The 23,357-nt window shown below is 45.6% G+C and overlaps 1 protein-coding gene across 1 annotated transcript; it reads left to right on the top strand.

Moving 5' to 3' along the window:
• Window positions 1–129: 129 nt before the first annotated feature.
• Window positions 130–23,140, top strand: LOC311161308 (myosin-3-like; the record flags this gene model as incomplete). Its single annotated transcript, XM_084218794.1, has 39 exons — window positions 130–333; window positions 1,473–1,616; window positions 1,697–1,853; window positions 2,583–2,610; window positions 3,242–3,350; window positions 3,831–3,923; window positions 4,244–4,307; window positions 4,389–4,487; window positions 5,433–5,536; window positions 5,633–5,771; window positions 6,322–6,440; window positions 7,065–7,214; window positions 7,664–7,834; window positions 8,735–9,044; window positions 9,214–9,287; window positions 9,516–9,603; window positions 9,687–9,804; window positions 11,104–11,227; window positions 11,316–11,452; window positions 11,524–11,779; window positions 11,959–12,201; window positions 12,553–12,729; window positions 12,807–12,952; window positions 13,035–13,125; window positions 13,579–13,968; window positions 14,271–14,397; window positions 15,186–15,304; window positions 15,806–16,002; window positions 16,176–16,359; window positions 17,004–17,169; window positions 17,768–17,892; window positions 18,083–18,391; window positions 18,477–18,680; window positions 18,800–18,925; window positions 20,444–20,614; window positions 20,707–20,811; window positions 20,885–20,980; window positions 21,073–21,210; window positions 23,114–23,140. The coding sequence occupies 39 exons, from the start codon at window positions 130–132 to the stop codon at window positions 23,138–23,140; spliced, it is 5,829 nt and encodes a 1,942-aa protein (XP_084074920.1).
• Window positions 23,141–23,357: the final 217 nt, after the last annotated feature.

The following is a 23,357-nucleotide window of genomic DNA, read 5'->3' as shown; positions in this document are numbered from 1 at the left end:
TCAAGACCTCACCCCGTACACTGAGAGCTGGGAGGTTTGAGCTTGGAGCAGCCAGCTGGGGGTGGATGTTCAGCTGCTCTCTGCCCTGAGCAGCACACAAGGGTCCAGGGGTCTTTGTCTTTCAGAGCCATGAGCAGAGACGCTGGCATGGAGATTTTTGGCGAGGCCGCGCCGTACCTGCGCAAATCCGAGAAGGAGAGAATAGAAGCCCAGAACCAACCTTTTGATGCCAAAACCTACTGCTTTGTGGCTGACCCCGAGGTGGAGTACACCAGAGGGAGGATTAAAGCTGCACAGGATGGGAAGATAACTGTTGAGACAGAGGATGGCAGAGTAAGTGCATTCCTTCCGGCCCTTCTCCCAGCCCTGCTCAGGGAGCCAGGGCATCTGCTGGGGACAAACTGAGAAAGCACCAGGCTAGCTCAGGCAAGGAATCTGCCCTGCCCTCCCCTGTCCTCTGACTAGGACCAGCACGGCTTCCACAAGAAGTATAGCTCTGGATGCTGGGACAAAAGTATTCATTGGATAATTATTCTTGGTTTGGGCTCTAAAAACCAGGCAATGCTCTAAACCAGGCTGGATCGCAGCCTTGCCAGTCTTAACTTAGTTTTAAACACTTTCTCAGCTGATGCTGTCATATCCACTCATAAATTCCTTCTTTGACTGGTAGCTGAGCAGACAGATAACTTTGCAAGTCGCCTTTGCATGTGAAATTGTCAGCGTCACTGGCTGCAGTTTCCCAGAGGAGCATCCAAGGTGTTAATCTTCCAAAAGGCTGAAATGTCTTAGCAGCTTGAGCCCTGACACCTTTTGTAAGAATAACTGCAGCAGCTCAAAGAACAACCATGACCAACATCTTGGCAGTAGGTGCTACCAGGCGTTTAGAAAGCAGTGGCTGAGTTAAGCTGCTGCCAGCTGTGAACATCTGTCAGCCCCACAACAAACCCACGGGCTCTGGCAGTGGGACAGGGTGGTCCCCCAGAGTGAGCCCTGTTTGGTAGAGACAGAGCCTTTCTTTCATTGGGAATGGCCACAGGCAGGAGTGCAACAAGTCTGTCCCAAGATGGATTTGCTGTTGATTAGTCTGGTGCTGTTAGTGTCCCGGCTCTCGGGCACTGTCATGGGAGGTTGGCTGGCCAGCACATGTGCCCCAGGCTCTTACAGCCATGAGCAGCAAAGACCTAAAGTTTATAAGCAGTGATAATGTGTTGGAAGATCTGTTACAGCACAAATCATGTCTGTGTGGCCACAGCAATTCCAAGAAATTGACATCCTGTCAATGTACCTGTGTTGCAGATTTCCTAGCCGGCTGCAGTATTTACCCTGAAATAGCCTTATTTTTCTTAGCACACTTAAACAGAAAGAAAAAGATGAATTCGAGCAGCCTTAGAGATGTGATTACTCCTCTGTGGTTGTGGAAGGACTGTCAAGAGCTGCTGAACCAAGGTTGGCTCTTTCTTTCTGAATTATAGACAGTTGTTGTCAAACCTGATGATGTGTATGCCATGAACCCACCTAAGTTTGACAGAGTTGAGGACGTGGCCATGCTGACCCACCTGCACGAACCTGCCGTCCTCTACAACCTCAAGGACCGCTACAGCTCCTGGATGATCTATGTAAGTTCCTTCTTCAGGCAAAGGAGAAAACACAGCTGCAGGAGCTGGACTTCAGTGACACCCCTGTTTTTTTCCTGCAGACCTACTCGGGTCTCTTCTGCGTCACTGTCAACCCCTACAAGTGGCTGCCGGTGTACAACCCCGAGGTGGTGTTGGCCTACCGAGGCAAGAAGCGCCAGGAGGCCCCTCCACACATCTTCTCCATCTCTGACAACGCCTATCAGTTCATGCTGACTGGTGAGTGGCTCAGTTTTGACCAGACTTGGAGTAAAAAAGTGTGTCAGACCCACCCTCTGCCTCTGCCAAATGCCATCCCATACTGCCACGGCTCCCTCACCTTTGCCAACTCTTGCGGAGTGCTTGGTCTGTGGAACATTGCAGATTATCTGCTTGGTTTTTATTATCAACCCTAACTGATGCAAAACCAGCTCCAGACAGTTTTCCCCATCTCCTGGAACATTTTCTTTATTTTTGAAGCGCTGTGCTGTTGTGCTGCACATTATCTGTATTTCTGGTCTAAGCACTAAGCTAAGCAGCCTAACAGGGACTCTGCAAAGGGCAGTTGCACTTGGACAGGACACACTATCTGGGAAGTCCCTGGGCAGCACACCTGCATGTGGCTTCAAGGAACAGCAGGTAGATCCAGAACAGAGCTGATAGAAATATTATCACCAAAAGACATGGTTTTAATTTGAGTAAAGTCCTGTCCTATATTTAATAGTACTAAAGGTAAAGAATGAAAAAGACAGAAGCAAAAACAAGCACAGGATGAGCAAAGGAGGAGGAGAGAAGACAAAAAGCAGAGTATAGGGAGGGAAAAAGAGGTGGAGAGTAGACCATGAACCTTTTCAGTTTCACCTGCAGAGATTATGTTTCATTCCCCCAATGGACACCAGGTCACAGCTAACTGAGAACCAGCACTTTCCCTACAGTTTCTCTGACTGCAGGTATTTTTCCCTCTGACAGATCGTGAAAACCAGTCTATCCTGATCACGTAAGTGCATCTGCCACTTCTCTCCAACAAGAGGTGTGTAGCCACATTTCTCCTCACAGAGAAAAGCGAGGCACAATTCTTTCCAAGAATATTTCTGAGATTCACACTCTCTGAACCTCAGAGGAAGGAAAAACAATTCTTATCGTTTGCTGTGCCTGTGTTGTGCCAAAGTAGAATGCAATGTGGAGATTGTTCACCCAAAGTGATGGTGTTTTGTTTCCTTGGCCTGCCAGGACCAAGTGTGTGTGTGTGTCAGGACTGTTGGCTGACAGTCACGGGATTCTGTGCAGGTGTGTGCAGTTGAGTGCTTGGCAGATTCAGTATAGATGTAATATAATACAGTGTAATATAGTATAGAATAATATAGTGTAATAAAGTAATTAATTAGCCTTCTGATATAATGATTAATTAGCCTTCAGTGTGGTGCAGTGCAGTTATGTGCAGTCGAGGGCTTGGCAGATTCAGTTTAGATGTAATGTAACACAGTACAGAATAATAGACTATAATAAAGTAATTAATTAGCCTTCTGATAAGATGGAGTCCTCCTCATCATTCCTCCCTGTCACGGGGATCCCTGCAAATACCACAGAGGTGGGCAGATGGTTCTTCACTCTGAGCCTTCTTCCTGCAGCGGGGAGTCGGGGGCCGGCAAGACGGTGAACACCAAGCGCGTCATCCAGTACTACGCGACCATCGCCGCCAGCGGGGACACGGCCACCAAGAAGGAGCCCCCGATGAAGGTGTGAGGAGGAAGGGCTTGCTGAAGGGCAGTTCAGGATGTTGTCCTCTTGTGGCCAGCGCTGGTGACACACACTTACCTCAAAATATCTTTTATTGGCTTCAGCCGCTCTTTGAAAGGCAGTAGGACCACAACAAATACAAGCCACCAGAGCTGCCAAGGTGTAGGTTTACCTGGACTGATTCTTCCTGGTGCCCAGGAAGAATCAGAGGCTACAGTTTCTTAGCATGGCTCAATCTGTCCCTGTGGCTGAGACCTGAGAGCTCTGACTGTGGGAGAAATTCTGAATAAGAGGAAAATGAGTTATTTGTTGCTTATCTCCAGCACTGGTTCTTGGTGCTGGAGTTGAGAAGGTGCAGCAGGAGCTCTGTAGAGCTGAAATGAAGTGCACATGGCTGCACACAGAATCATTCCATAGGGCCACTCCTTCCTACCACATAGCTCACGGTGTGTTTCGGTAATTATTCAATTATTTCTGCAGGGTACGCTCAAGGATCAAATCCTCAGTGCCAACCCACTGCTGGAGGCCTTTGGGAATGCCAAGACTGTGAGGAATGACAACTCCTCACGCTTTGTGAGTAACCCTGTGTCTGTCCCTCTGCCCTCCTGTGCTTCTAATGCTCTTTGCCTGCTTGTTAGCTGTGACTGAAACCCCCTTTCCTCCCCCTGCAGACTGGGAAAAATGTTCTTGCTAACCAATTTCTTTGTATTAATGAAATGCTGATGTGTTAGCAGCTGTTTCATGCTCACATTGCTGCAGCAAAGTGTTCCCCTTTATCCATCTTTATAAATCAAAGCTAATATGACCAATTTGATGATGCTGTCACTAAGACTGAAGAGATAAAGACACTCTGAGATTGCTGCACTGACCACCACCTTTTGTCTGCTTGCCAGGGGAAATTCATTCGTATCCATTTTGGAACCTCTGGAAAGCTGGCCTCTGGTGACATTGAGACCTGTGAGTAGCTGAGTGGGGCTGACAGCCTTGCTAGAACATAAAGAACATGAAAAATGTCTAAAATGTGCATACACGTTACAGACTTGCTGGAAAAGTCAAGAGTCACTTTCCAGCTGAAAGCTGAGAGAAGCTACCACATCTTCTACCAGATCCTCTCCAATAAGAAGCCTGAACTGCTTGGTAAGGACAGCCACCACCTGGTGACACTGAGTAAAGTCAGCGTGGCAAACATTTCCCTCTGTGTGACAGATCGGTGACAGAGGGTCCCGTGGCACAGTGCCCTGTGTCCCTGCAGAGCAGGGATCGTGTGCTGATTTATGTCCTCAGCATTGCAGCCTCGGCCCTGCCCAGGTTCCCCAAGCTGTACTTATGTCTCTGCATAATAATAGGGCTTTACTCCACCTCCATTTGTCCTCCCTGGGTAAGTTCTAACACAAACTCTGCACAGGTGAGGTGCAGGGGTGGCCAATGTACTCTGCCTTGCACCTTGCTCTTCTCCATGGTGTGGAAATTCCAACTTAGGTGGGCCAGGTGCTGTGAATAATCTTCAATAGGAAGGTAAGCAATTCTGAGTGCAGGATGGGCAGGTACCCTGATCTACAAACCATTCATCTGAGCTTTTCATCACATGGACAAAGGTTATTTCCTGTTTCCAGTGCATCCCCTCTGACCTTTTCCCTCTTCCCACTGCCACAGCACTCCCTACCCATGTCCCACATCCGTCCCTCTAGCCAGACACTCATCCTTGTTCCACTCTGCCCATCCTTCCCAGCTCTCCACAGAATATTTCCCAAGGTGGAGCTCTTACTCCCATCCTCCCACTCTGTGTTATGGATGAGGATAAGCACAAATGAGCCTCATCTGAAAGCCTCTTTCTTAAAAGTTGTTTCTGTGCCTGTGTTCTGTGCCTGCTGAGTGCTCAGCTCTCAGTTCACAGCATATTAAACTGGAAGGACTGCTCAGCCAGGGCAAGGCAGATGAAAGGCTTTACTCTGTCTTTCTGGTCTCTTAATAGAAAACCAGGAGTTTGGGATGCAAGAGGAAGGAGAGCTTGTGAAACCTTGCTGAGCCATTGTTCCATCTTCCCTGCCAGGCTCTGGCTCTCATCCTGTGTTTGCCTTTCAGAGATGCTCCTTGTCACAGCCAACCCCTATGACTACCCCTTCATCAGCCAAGGGCAGATCTCTGTGGCCAGCATCGATGACCAGGAGGAGCTTGTAGCCACAGATGTGAGTACAGTTGGCAAGGAGAGACTTTTACAGTCTCAGTTTACTCTCACCACTGTTAAACCCAGCTGTCTGTCTGTCTGTCTGTCTGGTGTGCAGGCAGCCATTGACACTTTGGGCTTCAGCCCTGATGAGAGAACGGGGATTTACAAGCTGACGGGGGCAATCCTGCACTATGGGAACATGAAATTCAAGCAGAAACCACGTGAGGAGCAGGCAGAGCCTGATGGCACAGAAGGTAACACCTCCCTGGCTGGGAGAGAAGTATTTCCTACTGTTTCCATGCCGTTTTTCACTAGAAATGGAGGGAGTCTTCCAGGAGAGATGTCATTGTTGCTTGATAAACATAAAAAGGAGTTTTGATTTTCAACTTACTGCATCAAATAGAGGCATTTTCTGCATCCAGTTTATTCCTGATGACTCTGCTGTAGGACCCAGTGCCTGGGGCACATCACTGTGGTGTTCTCCAGTTTCTGGTTACACATACACGCTTGTTCTGCCTGGGTGACATCATGGAGAAGTGGCTTGATGGGAAAAACTCTGTGTTGTCCCATGAACAGTGCACTCCTGGGTTTCACCACATCTTTTGGGGCTGCTCTAGCCATTCTGTCATGAGGACCAGTCCTACAAGGCTATTCAGAAAAGTAAAGAAGAATGTTAGTCAAGATTTGGGGATGGGGTGAAGCCAATCAAGTTGCAAGTTTCAGAGTGAGCTCTGGCTGGTTCCAATGCCCTGTGTGTGTCCGAGCTAAGAAGAAAGTATTTCAAGTTATTACTTTGTTTTCCAGAGGCTGACAAAGCAGCATATCTGATGGGCCTGAACTCAGCAGACTTGCTGAAAGCTCTGTGCTATCCTCGGGTGAAAGTGGGAAATGAATATGTCCTGAAGGGCCAGACAGTGGATCAGGTGAGCATCCCAGAGGAGCAGGGATCATCCTCTCCCTGAGGAAAAGGAATGGGGCAGGTCACTGTCACCATCATATCTTCTGAAAAATCCCTTCACCAGGATTTCTTCTCCTGAGAAGCTGAGAAGCCTCAGAAAAGAATGAAAACAATAATTATCTGATTGCTTCTCCTGTGTTTTACTGCTTTGGAATGTGTTTGGAGATTGTTTCTCCAACAGATGATTGTTTGATTGGTTTCATGTGAATTGTTTTGACTTATTGACAATCACAGTCCAGCTCTGTCAGGCTCTGGAGAGAGTCACGAGTTTTTCAACATTATCTTTGAGCCTGCTGTCTGTATCCTTTCTCTATTCTTTAGTATAGCATAGTATAGCATAATAAATGAATATCATATATCATATCATATCATATCATATCATATCATATCATATCCTTCTAAGAACATGGAGTCAGATTCATAATTTCCTTCCCTCAACTGAGGACCCTGAAAACAGCACAGTTCACAGCTAAGAATGGTTGAGGCCATGAAGCCTGTTAGTGCAGTGTGTGTGGGCTGGTGAGGGGGTGTTTGGTTCTGGGGGTGCACTGGCAGTGCCCGAACACAGGTGTGTGACATCTCCCTGCAGGTGCAGCAGGCGGTGAATGCCATTGCCAAGTCTGTCTATGAGAAACTCTTCCTGTGGATGGTTGTTCGCATCAACCAGCAGCTGGACACGAAGCTGCCAAGACAGCACTTCATTGGTGTCCTGGACATTGCTGGCTTTGAGATCTTTGAGGTTTGCAGTACTCTCAGACTTCTGCCTGTCTCTAAATGCTTTTTTCAGTTTGTTTGTCTTCTCTGACCTTTCCTCCTCCTCAACCCAGTGCAGCCCTCAAGCAAATCTGTCTGAAGCTCCTTCTGCCTTTGTAGATCTCTTTGTAAGAGAGGAGACAGGGCAGAAGGCAGAAGCCTGGCCATGAAGCTGCTCTCTCTCTGTCCCTACAGAGTTTGTATTTATGGACATTAGGGCCACCCAAACATGGCCAATGCAGGCTGCAGCTACCATGGGCTGCACTGCACAACTTTTCTGTGAGCCTGGACACCCATGGTATATTCTTTACACTGCTATCAAAACCCTTTTGGGTCAGTCTGGCTGACCTTGCTGTGACACCCCTGTGAAAAAAAAAAATTATCAGAGACACTATTAATACTTTAACACTATTAACACACTTACCCAAATATTAGTTTAACAGCTTTGAGCAGCTGTGCATCAACTTCACCAATGAGAAACTGCAACAGTTCTTCAACCACCACATGTTCGTGCTGGAGCAGGAGGAGTACAAGAAGGAGGGGATTGAATGGGAGTTCATTGACTTTGGCATGGACCTGGCTGCCTGCATTGAGCTCATTGAGAAGGTGGGTTTCATAAGCATCTTGTGCAATCACACAAATTGAATCTGTAAAGGGTTCTTGAGAGTGTTTGCTCTGAGTGCCTTCAATACAATCTCTCCGGGAAGCTTTCAGGTCTCTTCACCTCCTCTGTTTCTTTAAATATTACCCTTGTGAGTAATTATCCACTGACTGGGAATGTATCCTGTCTTCTAAAAAGACACTGATTATTTCCTTCCTTCCTTCCTTCCTTCCTTCCTTCCTTCCTTCCTTCCTTCCTTCCTTCCTTCCTTCCTTCCTTCCTTCCTTCCTTCCTTCCTTCCTTCCTTCCTTCCTTCCTTCCTTCCTTCCTTCCTTCCTTCCTTCCTTCCTTCCTTCCTTCCTTCCTTCCTTCCTTCCTTCCTTCCTTCCTTCCTTCCTTCCTTCCTTCCTTCCTTCCTTCCTTCCTTCCTTCCTTCCTTCCTTCCTTCCTTCCTTCCTTCCTTCCTTCCTTCCTTCCTTCCTTCCTTCCTTCCTTCCTTCCTTCCTTCCTTCCTTCCTTCCTTCCTTCCTTCCTTCCTTCCTTCCTTCCTTCCTTCCTTCCTTCCTTCCTTCCTTCCTTCCTTCCTTCCTTCCTTCCTTCCTTCCTTCCTTCCTTCCTTCCTTCCTTCCTTCCTTCCTTCCGAGTTAGATGTCACTACTGTAGTCTGAGAAGTTACTGCACAGTTTTTGCCTGACACACTGTCTAGGTAGTTCAAAACTGTATATTAAAATCTTATGAGTTCTTTTAAGTACCTTGCCAGCTGTTCATAAAAAGTCTTGCTTACCTGCTCCTCCCAGACTAATTCTCTATAAAATACCTCCAGTACTTAAATTTTAGTACGTCTTTCACTCTGTATTATTATAGCTTGAATTGATCTTATTTGAAAACACCATTTTTTTATTCAGCCCATGGGCATTTTTTCCATCCTGGAAGAGGAGTGCATGTTCCCCAAGGCAACTGACACCTCTTTCAAGAACAAGCTCTATGACCAGCACCTGGGCAAGTGCAGCAGCTTCCAGAAGCCAAAACCTGGGAAGGGCAAGGCTGAGGCCCATTTCTCCCTGGTGCACTATGCTGGCACAGTGGACTACAATATCACTGGGTGGCTGGAGAAGAACAAGGACCCTCTGAATGAAACCGTTGTGGGGTTGTACCAGAAATCATCTATGAAAATTTTATGCCATCTTTATGCCAGTTTTGCTTCCATAGATGAAGGTAAGCCTGGAGGATTATGTTTCCAGTTTGGGATTTCCTACTGTATCTCTCACCTGACGTGGATCAGTGTTGAGTCAATGGTTGTGTGCTGTGTGTTAAATGCACAATTATTACACTGTCAAAGGGATCTGCAGCAGTTCCTCTGCTGAACTGTCATCTCATTTTCCAGCTGAAGGTGGTGGGAAGAAGAAAGGAGCCAAGAAGAAGGGCTCTTCCTTCCAAACTGTCTCTGTACTCTTTCGGGTAAGCGTGTTCTCTGGCAGAGACTGTCACACCTGGCTTCACAGCCATACTTTCATTTTAAGACAGGGGGGAAGTTCTTCAGTAGTAGCCATTTACTTTGCTGATGCCTACACAGAATTGTAGAATATTCACTAGGAGAGTAAGCAGAAAGTTCTGAAGTTTTGCTCTTCAGCAGAGTCAAATCACTTTGGGATAATATACAGATTATAAATTATCTCTGTTTTACAGGAAAATCTGAATAAGCTGATGTCTAACTTACGAACAACTCATCCTCACTTTGTGCGTTGCATCATTCCCAATGAAACAAAGACCCCAGGTAATTCCTAAAACATAGAATAGAAAGGGGCAGAAAGAGCAATGCTAGAGCAATCAGTATGTCCCCATGCTGCTCTGTCACAGGCCTGATGGATCACAAGCTTGTTCTGCACCAGCTGCGATGCAATGGTGTTCTGGAGGGCATTAGGATCTGCAGGAAAGGATTTCCTAACAAGATTCCATATGGGGATTTCAAACAAAGGTCAGTAATAACATTCTTCTGTTTGCACTGAGCCAAACTCATTTGAAAGAAGACCCTTGCTAAACCAGTCCATGATACAGTTGTTAGGAAAAGACTATTTTAATATTTAACACGCATGGAAGGCAAAAGACATATCTAATAGCACGGTCTGTGTGGGCACTGCCCACCCAGATGCCTTCCTCAATACTGTATGCCAAAACCTATTTTTAATTCATTCCTGTTAATTTGAATGTTTGGATATTCTTTGCTTTAATTCTCAAATTGGGCACAGGCATGTTTCAGCAAAAATACAGAGGGTGGTCTATGCACATTCTGTATTTAACTGCTATTTAGTGGAGGCTTGAAGAGCGTGGTTTAAATAATTCTAACTAGAATGGTTTTATAAAGAGGAAACTGTACTAAATCCAATGCTACTTCTTGATGAAATGCCAAATTTGACTGGCAAATTGAGCTGCAGTAACAGAAGGGACTCCAACAAGAAATCCCAGTTAGTTCCACATAAACCTGTCATTTTGTAGTGGGTTAATATTTCTGCATGCTAACATTTCTACAGCATTAGCAGATTCATTTATAGCTAAAACCCCACAACCAAAAAATCTTATGGTGGGAACTGCTGCAAATAAGACATTTATAAAGGGTTGATAAATTCAGGGCAACCCAGCTGGGGTCATCTGCTTGTTGTGTTGGAACAAAGGCAAATGTAGGGTCAGATCTGTAAGAACAAAGCCATCACTCCCCCTTTACAACTCTGTGCAGGATGTGCTGGAGAGCAGGGCACTGAGAAGGGCTGAAATGCTGTTTTGGGTACTTCCTGATTTGTGTATCAATGCTGAAAATAGGAATGGAATAATCTCTCAGTGTAGGATTAGGAAGTCCATTGCTGAATCCAGAGTCTAATTCTGGGTTACATGGTTCAGGAGGAATGTGAGAAGCTGGAAATGGTCCAGAAAAGCAGTTCCCTTACTCTTAAAATCCATCAATTTTTTGAATTTACAGCTGGCCCAATGAGCTGGACCCCTAGAGTAGTGATAATGACTGTGACACAAATGAGCAGTGTCTCTCAGGTCCAGGGAACAGGCTGTCCATGCCTTCAGTCTCAGTGAGGGCTGTAACACATCCTTGGTACCTGCTGAACTGACCTGCTGCTATTTGCTGCTTTCCTTACTGCTTTGCTATTTGAGGCTGGAGATGTGAGTCAGACTCAGCCTTCCTCTGTATCTTCAAACTGGCAGCTGTTCTTGTGGCATCCTGTGCACTAGAATGGTACTGATGGGTAAGCTTTTTCCTTTATTTTATCAGATACCACCTTCTGAATGCCAGTGTCATTCCAGAAGGAAAGTTTATTGATAGCAGGAAGGCGTGTGAAAAGCTGCTGTCTTCCATTGAGATCGATCATACTCAGTACAAATTCGGACACACTAAGGTAAATGTTTCATTTTGCCATAGGATAAGAAAACATTCATTGCATTGGAATGTAAACCCAGCAACGAGTGATGTGTGTTTGGCTGCAGGTGTTCTTCAAGGCAGGTTTGCTGGGTGTCCTGGAAGAGATGAGAGATGAACGTTTAGGGCAGATGATCACACGGACCCAGGCTTTGTGCAGGGGATACCTCCGGAGGCTTGAGCTGAAAAAAATGTTTGACCACAGGTGTGTGTCCTCTGCCAGGTCTGGTTGCTCAAAGATGGGCTTTATTTACTGATGGATGACTCTGGTTTCAGGGAGTCCATCCTCTGTATCCAGTACAACATCCGTGCATTCATGAAAGTCAAGCAGTGGCCCTGGATGAAGCTGTATTTCAAGTTTAAACCCCTCTTAAAAAGTGTGGGAACTGAGAAAGAGCTGGCCATGATGAAGGAAGAGTTTGAGAGAACAAAAGAAGAACTGGGTAAATCAGAAGCCACCAGGAACAAACTGGAGGAAAAAATGGTGGCTCTGGTGCAAGAGAAAAAGGACCTACAGCTGCAAGTACAAACTGTAAGTAATTCAAATAATTTTTGGCTCTTCAGATTACATCAGTTTTGTTTGAGTGTTCAGTTAAGGGCTGAAAGGAAATTCTGTGATTTCATGTACCAGCCACTTAATAAGCAGGTGATTTATGCAAGTGTCAGTGCCAATGTGTGATAATGAAACACATTTCTTTTCTCTATAAAAAGGAAAATGAAAATTTGGCTGATGCTGAAGAAAGATGCGACCAGCTGATCAAACTAAAATTCCAGCTGGAAGCAAGAATAAAGGAGGTAATGGAAAAGCTGGGAGATGATGAGGAGATGAATGCTGATCTGGCAGCCAGAAAGAGGAAACTGGAGGATGAATGCTCTGAGCTGAAGAAAGATCTGGATGACCTTGAGTTAACATTGGTCAAGGCTGAAAAGGAAAAGCATGCCACTGAAAACAAGGTGCTTTTTATTTCTGCAGTGTTTAATAACAGTTGCTCTGTTGATGTACAGGCTGTAAAGATTCAGTAAACTCGAATGCTTACATGCTGCTGTGTAAGGAGATCTATTGAACCTGGGCATCTCTGTTGTGCAGGAAAACCATCAGCATGCAAAAATGCATTAAAATTAAAGTTCAGCAATGCTTTGTGACTTCTGAAAAGTTGATATATAAGCAGAGAGATTGTAGAGTGTGACCATAAAATGGTCAAAGCCTCTTTGGGAGTCTAACAGCACATTCATTGTTGTCTGTATTCATAGCCTATGTGAGGGCCAAAATTATTAGTAACCTTGAACTATTTTGCCTTACAATAGGTCAAGAATCTGACTGAAGTAGTGACAGGTTTGGACCAGACTGTTGCCAAGTTAGTCAAGGAGAAGAAGGCCTTGCAAGAAGCCCAGCAACAGGCACTGGATGACCTGCAAATAGAGGAGGAGAAGGTTAATACCCTCACCAAAGCCAGGATCAAGCTGGAGCAGCAAGTGAACCACGTGAGCATGTTCAACACAAGAAGGAGCAGATTGTTCAGTTGTTCCATCAGTTATGTTTATATGTGTTTATGTTGCAGGTTGAAGGATCTTTGGAACTCGAAAGAAAAGCGTGTGTGGACCTTGAACGAGCAAAGAGAAAGCTTGAGGCAGACTTCAAACTTGCACAGGAAACCATAGTAGATCTGGAGAATGATAAACAGCATTTAGATGAAAAATTAAGGAAGTATGAGAAACAAATTAGTAGATAATTTATTATTTGGCTTTAACTGGATTTATTTTATTTTAATCAAACGTCTCCTTCACAGGAAAGACTTTGATTTTAACCAGATGCAACATAAAATTGCAGAACAGCGAAATTCAGGTACTCATTTGCAGAAGAAGATCAGAGAATTGCAGGTAAGAGACTTTCCTTCTTTACTGTTTGCTTGTTTTAAACTGTAGTACCATGAATATATAGTACCATGAACATGTAGTGCCATGAATAATGCTTGCCCACAGTTTGGCATTGGCTCCATCAGAAGCAGGGGAAGCTTCCAGCAGCTTCTCACAGAAGCCATCCCAGTATCCCCCCACTACCAAAACCTGGTAGTGGGGGGATACAGGGGTGCAAACCCAATACAGTAACAGAAAGATGTGATGTAAGGCTGGAATGAGTTGATCCATAGGTTCTTTCTGTCAGTAAGTCTTTACCTACAATGCCAAAACAGTGAAATTTGAAGGAAGTTTGTTTTGCTTACACTCTCCAAAACACGGTTCTTGGTGTTCTACTGTGACAAATAGGCAGTGACCTAAGCACTGAATGACCTGTTCCCCATTAAATTCCTGATGTGCTATTCCCTCGTTGTCCAGGCTCGTGCTGCAGAGCTGGAAGAGGAGACCACGAGTGAGAAAACAACGCGGACAAAAGCAGAGAAGCGTTGTGCTGAGCTGGCTCGGGAGCTTGAGGAAACCCGTGGGAGCCTGGAGGAGGCTGGAGGAGCCACCACGGCTCAAACAGAGCTCAGCAAGAAGCGTGAGGCAGAGTTCCAGAAGATGCGCCGTGACCTGGAAGAGGCCACGCTGCAGCACGAAGCCACGGCTGCCGCCCTGCGCAAGAAGCACGCGGACAGCACGGCTGAGCTGGGCGAGCAGATCGACAACCTGCAACGTGTGAAGCAGAAGCTGGAGAAGGAGAAGAGTGAGCTGAAGATGGAGATTGATGACTTGGCCAGTCGTGCAGAGGCCGTTACCAAGTCCAAGGTGTTTCTTTATAACTTAAATACTCGAATTACCCATATTTCTGTCTGATGGGAACTTTACAAGCACACCTATCGATGCTGGGCTGTTGGAACCCAGGACATCACTGGTGTCCAATTAACAAATCCTTTTGAGTAAACAATCTCTGTAACACATTCCAGATGTGCAAAACAACAAGAGCAATGAATAAAGTTCTCACTACCTTCCCAGGAAAAATCCTTGGAGAACTTGTGCCTGCCGCTCTCTGTGAAGAGAGCTGCAGCCACACACACCTACACAAATTCCACTTTCTGATTCTCTTCCAGGCTATTCTGGAAAAAAGGTACCGTGTACTGGAGGATGAGGTGAGTGAGATGAAAGCCAAACTTGAGGAGCACCAGAGGAATGTGAATGAGGTGGTGATGCAAAAATCCCAGCTCCAGACAGAGTCTGGTAAGGAAGGCACAAAGATGTGCTGAGAGGATATTTTTTCCCTTCAGTAGCAAACAGATTCTCTCATGTGTAGCATTATCTGACTAGTTTGATGTAAGGTCATTGAGTGTAGTGCTCAAGGGGAATCTTAGAATGAAGGTGAAAATTTGAGAAAAAAATGTAAAACGGCTCAGGATAAACCTGAAGAAGACAATATTGGAGTGCTACAAGAAGTACTGAGAATTCTAGAGATGATGGCATGAGCTATAGGCACCTCTCAAAGAAGGGATGTACTTCAGCCCCCAGGACAGAGGGTGACATGGAATAAATGTTTTCCAGTTACTTTAAATCTTAAGAAATGAAACTTTAGGGTTTATCTCTTGCATCACAAGGACAGTTATGGGAAACTGCTACAGCATTTTGTGTCAGTTCAGCCAGTGTGACAGCATAAAATCCTACTGCTTCAAAATGAAAATTGGGCTTTAAAAGAAACAATTGAGCAAATTTCCGAAAGCATTTCTCTTCAGGAAAAAAAATAGCATCTAGTGGATCAGAACTGTAATAAGGGATACAATCAGAATTAGGGAATCAGGTGAATTTTGATAAAGAAAGAACGACAACAAAAGCATTTTGAAGGATTAAAATATATTGTGCAATGGTAGATGTATGTACATAATGGGAGCAACTGGCAAGGTAAACAGTGCTGTGTGGTTCCACTTATTATCATTATCATTATCATTATCATTATTATTATGTTTTCAGGATGCTTAATTTGTACAGTATTGAGAACTTGCCCTCTCTTGTCATAGGTGAACTAAGCTGTCAACTGAAAGAGAAGGAAACCATGAGGTTGCAGCTGTCCAGAAGCAAGCAGGCACTTACACAGCAGATGGAAGAACTCAAGAGGCAGCTGGAGGAAGAGATCAAGGTACTGCAAACTTCTGAGCACTTGAAAAAGCTTCAAAATGTATCAGGGTCTCATTTTATTTGAAAAACACTTGGGAGTTTGTAAATATTGCCTTTAGTCTAACACAGTAAAATTAGTCTGGGGAAGGATGTGTACAGTAAGAACTGTGTGCAGTCAGTTCTTTGCAAAGAATGACTCAGGCATGCTGAAAGTTGATGTAACTTGGTAAATGTTTCATGTTTTAAAACTTTAAAGCCATGGTCTATGAAATTTCTTTAGCTTCTGCAGCCACAGGGAAGACCAGGTACAACATATGCCCAGGTGAAAGCATCGCTGTTGTTCTTTTCTAGTGGTAGAGTTGGTGACAGGTAAAGGCAGCTTCCTGAACACCTACAAAGCCCCAGCCCTTTGCAGGGCTGCCTCTGCCCAGGCTGCAGGGATCATATTTCAGTCGTGCAAGGTCGTGAGGTCTCCTGCTGGTGACAGCTAACAGAAATATAAGATATTGTGGGTCCTTTTTAGGCCAAGAGTGCCCTGGCCCACGCCCTGCAGTCTGCTCGCCACGACTGTGACTTACTCAGGGAACAATATGAGGAGGAGCAGGAGGCCAAGGCAGAGCTGCAGCGAGCCCTGTCCAAGGCCAACAGTGAAGTGGCCCAGTGGAGAACCAAATACGAGACGGACGCGATTCAGCGCACGGAGGAGCTCGAGGAGGCCAAGTACAGATGAGCTGAGCTGAGCTGCCCAGATGTGTATTGGGCAGAACATAGACCTCTTTTAATAACCTGATCTAAACTATTTTTTGGAGGGTTGCATATAGTCCTAATTAAAATGAGAGACATAGTGTGATGATTTTTTAAATCATATGCTTGTTTTATTTATGTGCCTTAAGGAAAAAGCTCTCTCAGCGTCTCCAGGAAGCAGGGCAGCAGGCAGACACGCTGAATTCCAAGTGTGCCTCCTTGGAGAAGATGAAGCTTAAGCTGCAGGGGGAAGTGGAGGATCTGACACTGGACATAGAGAGAGCAAACGCATCAGCAGCTGCCCTTGACAGGAAACAGCAGAATTTTGATAAGGTCATAAATCAGCACAGTATCTTTCAAGTGTGGCTTTCTAGAAAGCCAAACTAACACTGTACATCAGTCAGTGCTGAAGTCAGGGTGAATCTAACTAGAGCCGCTAGGGCATGGCAGTAGGAATTTCTCCTGGTTTAAGACACTGCATTATTTATCTAGTACTAAATGTAGTCAGAGATCAAATAACATTTTCAGTACCAGCAGGAATTGAAGCATAATAGCCTCTCCTGTGAGGAAAGGCTGAGAGAATTGGGATTGTTCAGCCTAGAGAAGAGAAGCTTCAGGGTGACCTAATGGTGGCCTTCCAGTGCCTGAGGGGGGCTACAGGAAAGATGGAGAGAAACTCTTTACAGGAGCCTGGAGTGACAGGACAAGGGGGAATGGCTTCACACTAACAGAGAGTAGGTTTAAATTGGATATTAGTATTAAATTCTTCCCTGTGAGGGTGGGGAGACCCTGGCACAGGCTGCCCAGAGAAGCTGTGGGTGCCCCATCCCTGGAAGTGTCCCAAGGCCAAGTTGGAGAGGGCTTGGAGCAACCTGAGATAGTGGAAGGTGTCCCTGCCATGGCAGGGGATTTGGAACTAGGTGATCTTTGATGTCCCTTCCAACCCAAGTGTTCTGTGGTTCTATGGTGTCTTCCAGGTCATGGCAGAATGGAAGGGGAAGTATGAGGAGAGCCAGCTGGAGCGGGAAGCTCTCTCTAAAGAAGCAGGCTCGCTGCACACTGAGCTTTTCAGAGTGAAAAATGCCTATGAGGAAACCTTGGATCAGCTGGAGACAATCAAGCGGGAGAACTCTGCTCTCCAGCGTACGTGTTGGCCCTGTGTCCCACCAGCTCTCACAAAGCAGCCACAGCAAGGTGTGCTCCACCAGCACACCCGTGCCTGCAGGAGGGCACCAAGTGACAGCACTCTGTCCTTCCTGTGCTCTCCATCTCAGTGCAGAATATCAGTGTCTTACCTAAAGTTGTCAAGCATGTTTGCAAAGCGATTAAGCCGACAGAGCAAATGTCCTGGCTCTCTCATCTGCTGCAGGCACTGAGGTGCCATTCCCAGGCAAAGGGAGTGACTGTGGGAGACTGAGCAGCTCGTGAGAGTGAGTTTTACAGATGGACTGAACACAATGACAGGACCTGTATTAGACCCTGATGGTTTATCCATAGATATAACACAGGCAGGACCCTTCCAGGCTCTCTGTAAGGAGGGCTGTTAAACCACAGCAATGCCCCACTTTGCCTGCATGAGTTGGTTGTGTCTGGTTTTAGCTGTACATATTTACAGACATGTGTACCATTGTGTACACATGTACATTTGTGTATACATATTTATGTGTGCAAAAGGGGTGCTGACTGCAGCAACAAAGCATAAAGTCCAACTCCTCTGGCTGATGCTATTCTTCTCTCACAGAGGAGGCAGCTGATCTCACAGAGCAAATTACTGCAAATGGCAAAATGATCAGAGACCTTGAGAAAGCCAAAAAGCAAGCTGAAATAGAAAAAAATGGTCTGCAAACAGCACTGGAGGAGGCAGAGGTGAGTTAGTTTAAATATTACTGTAAATAGAAAAGAGCATGCTGAGCAGCTTTCTGTTCCCTTTTCTGGCAGTGAAAGGTTGATTTTTACAGACTTGAGGAAGTTCTGTGAAATCACTGAGTACCACCTCAATAATCATCTTCTCTAAAATGTTAACTTCATCTTTGTTTTTCCCTTTTTTCTTTTAAAGGCAGCTCTTGAGCACGAAGAAGTCAAAATCCTTGGTGTCAACCAAGAACTGACTCAGATAAAGTCAGAAATCAGCAGAAAGATTGCTGACAAGGATGAGGAGATCAACCAGCTGAAAAAGAGCCACGAAAGGATTGTGGAGACAATGCAGAGCAGCTTGGATGCTGAGATCAGGAGCAGGAATGAAGCCCTGAGGCTGAAGAAGAAGATGGAGGGAGACCTGAACGAAATAGAAATTCAGCTGAGCCATGCCAACCGCCAGGCTGCAGAGGCACAGAAACACCTGCACAGCATCCAGGGAGCTCTCAAGGTCTTGCTTTGCCTTCTGGTTGATTTATTTTTTAAGCACAGTATTCAAGAAATTCATTAGGTCAAAACTGGCTCTTCAAATACAGGACACCCAGATCCACCTGGATGATGCTGTCAGAGCACAGGATGACCTGAAGGAGCAGGTGGCCATGGTGGAGCGCAGAGCAAACCTGCTGCAGGCTGAGGTTGAGGAGCTCCGGGCAGCCCTGGAGCAGACAGAGCGGTCGAGGAAATTGGCTGAGCAGGAGATTCTGGATGCCACTGAACGGGCACAGCTCCTCCACACCCAGGTAGTTTGCTTTGCTAAGACTGATGTATTTTGGGGTGCAGAGATTGATGGAGGAAGAATGAATTGATGAATTTATTTCAATGTGTAGACACTCAAAGCCTCTCTCTTTCTCCTTCATAGAACACCAGCCTTTTTAATACAAAGAAGAAGCTTGAAACCGATATGGCACAACTGCAAACAGAGATAGAGGATGTTACTAATGAAGCAAAAGGTGCTGAAGAAAGAGCTAAGAAGGCAATGACGGATGTGAGGATGTTACTGTGGTTTTCACTTTGAATTTTCAAGGCTTCCAGCAGCATTGCTGCTGGTGGTTAATGTAAATTTTCTTGTCACGTGTTGGACAAGGAACCATCTGTGGGCCTGGTTGAAAAGGCTTTGTGTCAGAGGAGGATTAGAGCAACAGGGAACATGTCCTGCCTACAGATGGGGCAGTTGCCATCATAAATAACTAAACCCACATTTAGTCAGTAGAAAACAAAATAACTTTCTTCAGTGCTGCATGAAAACATAATCCACAAAGAAATCCTGCAGTATTGAAACCAGTAAAGAGGCTATGGTATCTGAATACTTATCTTTGCAAAATCCTATTTATCAAATTTTTAAATGAGAATTGTAAATTTCCATTCAAAATTGGTGCTAAATCCTCCCATGCAAGACCTGTGAAGCTCAGCCAGCCAATAGGACTGGTGTGTCATAGGATTCAATCTGCTAATGATTTTTGATGCAGAGGATTAAACCAAAATCTTAACACTTAGATACATTATGTGGAATTAAAATAGAAAACTTTTCAACTTGCTCATTAAAAGGAAAAAGAAATTAAATAGAATCTCAGAATCATTAGGATTGGAAGGACCTCTAGAGATGATCTACTCCAACCCCTCTGCCCAGGAAGGGTCACCTGCAGCAGGTGACACAGGAGTGTGTCCGGGTGGGTTTGGAATGTCTCCACAGAGGGAGACTCCATGACCTCCCTGGGCAGCTGTTCCATGCTCTGCCTCCCTCCATGGAAAGAAGCTCTTCCTCATGTTGAGGTGTTCCTGTGTTTTAATGATTTCTATTCTGTTTGAATAAAAGACATTGCAATGACTTATGCCCACATATATATTTATATAAAACTTCTAGTGGTCACTTTTGTTTCAATTTAGACCTTTTCAGATATTTTGCTGCCAAAGCAATTTGTTGAATTCTTAATTAATTTTAATTATATAACATTAATTATAATGTCACTCAGTATTTCACCAAAGTGCTTAATTATATTGTGTAGGAATCCAACCTTTGAGAGCGAAATAAATCTTAGCTTGCCTTAAATAACACAGATTATTTTAAAATACTTTGTGCCTTTGTGGCACTGCCCTCCAGGAGATTGGGGCAGTAGCAGGGCAAGCACAAAAGCACAGCACCCAGCACACCCCAGATGTGTTGGGCACTGAAGTCTTTCAGCTGTGCCATGTCCTGTTGCCAGACTCTGCTGTTGCTCTGGCTGTTTTCCCCTGGCACCCAGCTGTCAGTGAGCTCACAGTGGGACAGAGAATTTTCCCTTTCTGTCACTCCAGCTCTCTGTGCAGTAAGGCAGACTTTGCCCATCCTTTTCCCTACTATTTCCTGTCATGTTTTTGCCATTATAATGTGATGGAAAAAAAACCAAAATAGGGAGTGAGGTGGCAGGAATGGTCAGCAGGACACAGGAGTTGATCTTGTGCTGGTGCACAGTACGTGCCTGTTCTTTCACATTCTTCCAGTTTCTTGTGTCATCTCCCTTCCAAGGCAGCCAAGATGGCAGAAGAGCTGAAGAAGGAGCAGGAAACCAATGCCCACCTGGAGAGGATGAAGAAGAACCTGGAACAGACAGTGAAGGACATGCAGCTTCATCTGGATGAGGCTGAGCAGCTGGCACTGAAGGGAGGGAAGAAGCAGATGCAGAAGCTGGAGGCCAGGGTGGGTACCAGCACTGATCATGGGTGTCAGAAACATCTTTCTTCTCCAAGTCCTGTGTGAGGGCTTAAGCCAATTGTTGATTAATTCACCAGATCCAAGAATTAGAAGCTGAACTGGAGGAAGAACATAAAAAATCCTCAGAGGCTATGAAAAACATCTGTAAATATGAACGGCGTTTCAAAGAGCTCATTTTACAGGTGGGTAAAAACAGAAAGAAATTCTGATGTTTTGTCTCCCAAGGACATAAAATTGCACGTTCTCTTTCCACAGTGTGAAGAACAAAAGAAGAACATGATTAGGTTAGAAGATCTGGTAGATCAACTGCAGATGAAAATCACAACCTACAGAAAACAAGCTGAGGAAGCCGTGAGTCACTAAAATGAAGCAAATACTCATTTCCCAGTTCATAGGACTGCCAGTTTAAAAGATGGTTTTAAATTTTTGTTTTGCAATTTCAGGGTGAACAAGCCGATACTGTTCTCTCCAAACTGAGAAATGCAGTGCATAAGATAGGTGAGGCCCTGGAGAGGGCAGATATTGCTGAGAGCCAAGTAAATCAACTCAGAGCTAAGGCCAGAGAAGGCTCTGCTAAAAAGGTGAGGCTTTCCTGCAGGTGTGCTGTTTGCTCAAGTGAGTCTAGCTGCAGATTTGTGCCTTGTACAGGCATCATTTGGAAAGGACAGCTCTGGAAGGAAGGGCCTTTTAAAGACAAGAGTGGGTTGGGGTTGTTAAGATGCAATAAGCTTAGCAGGGCATGTGTCCTTGTTTTGCCAGTGAAACAATGGAATTAATCTTTTCTTCATGCTCCAGCTGGGGATGGTGGCCATCCTGGTGTTATCTGCTTATTTTCAGCTCACACAGGGGTTTTAAGGGTTCCACCCCTGTCTGCAGTGGCTCAGGCTCCCTGCACATGCTGCAAATGGATGGTGCACTGAGATGGATGATTTTAGGAATCAAAAGACTCATTTTGGCATGTGTAGACTAAACAAAGCCTCTCCTTTCTAGGTGGTGTTAGGAACTGAAAAATGAGCTTCCTCTGGGATAACTAGAACTTCTACAAAGTATCTCTCCAGCTGTGGAAGTAATTTTCCCTCTGTTTATGAACACAAACATTTTCTGTCGCTGTTGCTGTACCAGTGTCAATAAAATAGATATCTGCAACTTCAAATGCTCCAAATGTGAATGTTTAAATGAGAGTCTCATTTTGTTACTAAGGTAATTATAGTCAAAAGTGTAGGCTTGAGTCTTACTACTTCTGTTTCTGTTCTTACTACTTCATTTTGATCAATTTTATCCTGAATTTAAACCTTAGAGGTCTGACAGACTTTTTGCTTTTCCAAAGGAGGAATTCTGTTCCAGCTCCTGTAGCCTGGAAGCAGCACATTCTCAGGAGAGCAGCTGCACCTTGCTCTCAGCAGCTCATGACACAGTGCTGTTCAATCCAAAATCCTGCTGTGCTCCTAGGCCATGTCACTGACCCCAGCCCACCATGTCAAATCACTGGTTACTCAGTGCAACACTCTGCTTCATGAACCTGCTGAAAAACAGTTGTATCTTGTTTAGGAGTAGCTGTGCAAAATCAACAGAAAATTACTAAGTGCTAGGCAAGTCTGGTAACCCTGACCAGCCTGTCATTATTCATTTCAGAGTATCCAGGCATTGTCATGCAATCCTCTCAGCCCTCTTGCCTGGTTTTGGGACAAAGTTTGCTGTTTGCTCCTGCCCCAGTGTAGTGGTTTTGGTTTGCTAATTTGGCCAACACAGCAATGGGTGTGGTGGGTTCAGTGCTGGCAAATCACTGAAACTTTCACAAAGCAAGGTAAACTAAACAGAAATAAATGAGACATAAAAAGTGTGGAGTGAAAGAAATCCACAGCAGAAAGAGGATCTTAAAAGGGTGGGAATAAGTTGGGGAGGGAATTTGTGATGGTGAGGAATAGGAAAACGGATCTCTGAAACATTCCTGGTGCTGAAGAACCACTCAGAAATGGAGAGCTTCAGGTGGAAGGAAGCAAATACCCTGCTGGATGCAAAGGATTAGTGTTTCAATACACGCTTTCAGCAAGTTGTTTGGAGCCTTATAATACCCTCTGGTACCTCTCTCCCTCTCATGGGTGTGGTTGAGAACAAAGCAGGAGGCTCCATGCCCTGAGCTCAGGGACAGGTGCACACCCGCAGGCAGGACCTGCCCTGGGCACAGCTGGGCACTGCTGATGGCACTGAGGGCTGGCCCTGCCCCACCAGCAAACTCACAGCTCCCTCTGCCCTCACCTCCTGCACTCCAAGGCCACACCAAACTGCCCCTCAGCCTTCACAAGAGCCATTGCTGGAGGAGGGGACAAGGCTGAAAGGAGCTCTGGAGAGGCCCATGGCAGGAGGGTCAGCCCAGCACGTGTCTCCTTTCATGCTCAATGTCAAAAGCCCAAAATAGCCCCACTCTCCCAAGGCTCCTGTGCGGGGTCGTGCCTGTCTGTGGGCATGATCTGCTTCCACTAATAGCGCCTGAAGACATTCCTGGGCGGGTAGGCTGCCTTCTCTGCGGCACTGCAACGTGCTGCCCTGGAGGAGCTGGACACGTGTGCTGTGTCCCAAGGCAGCAGCTGCTCTCCTTAGCCCAGAGGGACTCAGTGCAGCACAGCTCCATTGCCAGCTGAAAGGTTAAACACCAGAATGGGGCCCAGCACTGTGGCCATGGCCATTCCCTGCTGGGATGTGCTGTCCCACGGGCAGCACAGACACTGCC

Source organism: Fringilla coelebs (genome assembly GCF_963513975.1).
Source record: "Fringilla coelebs genome assembly, chromosome: 19".
NCBI lineage: Eukaryota > Metazoa > Chordata > Aves > Passeriformes > Fringillidae > Fringilla > Fringilla coelebs.
This window is presented reverse-complemented; position numbering and strand designations above follow the sequence as displayed.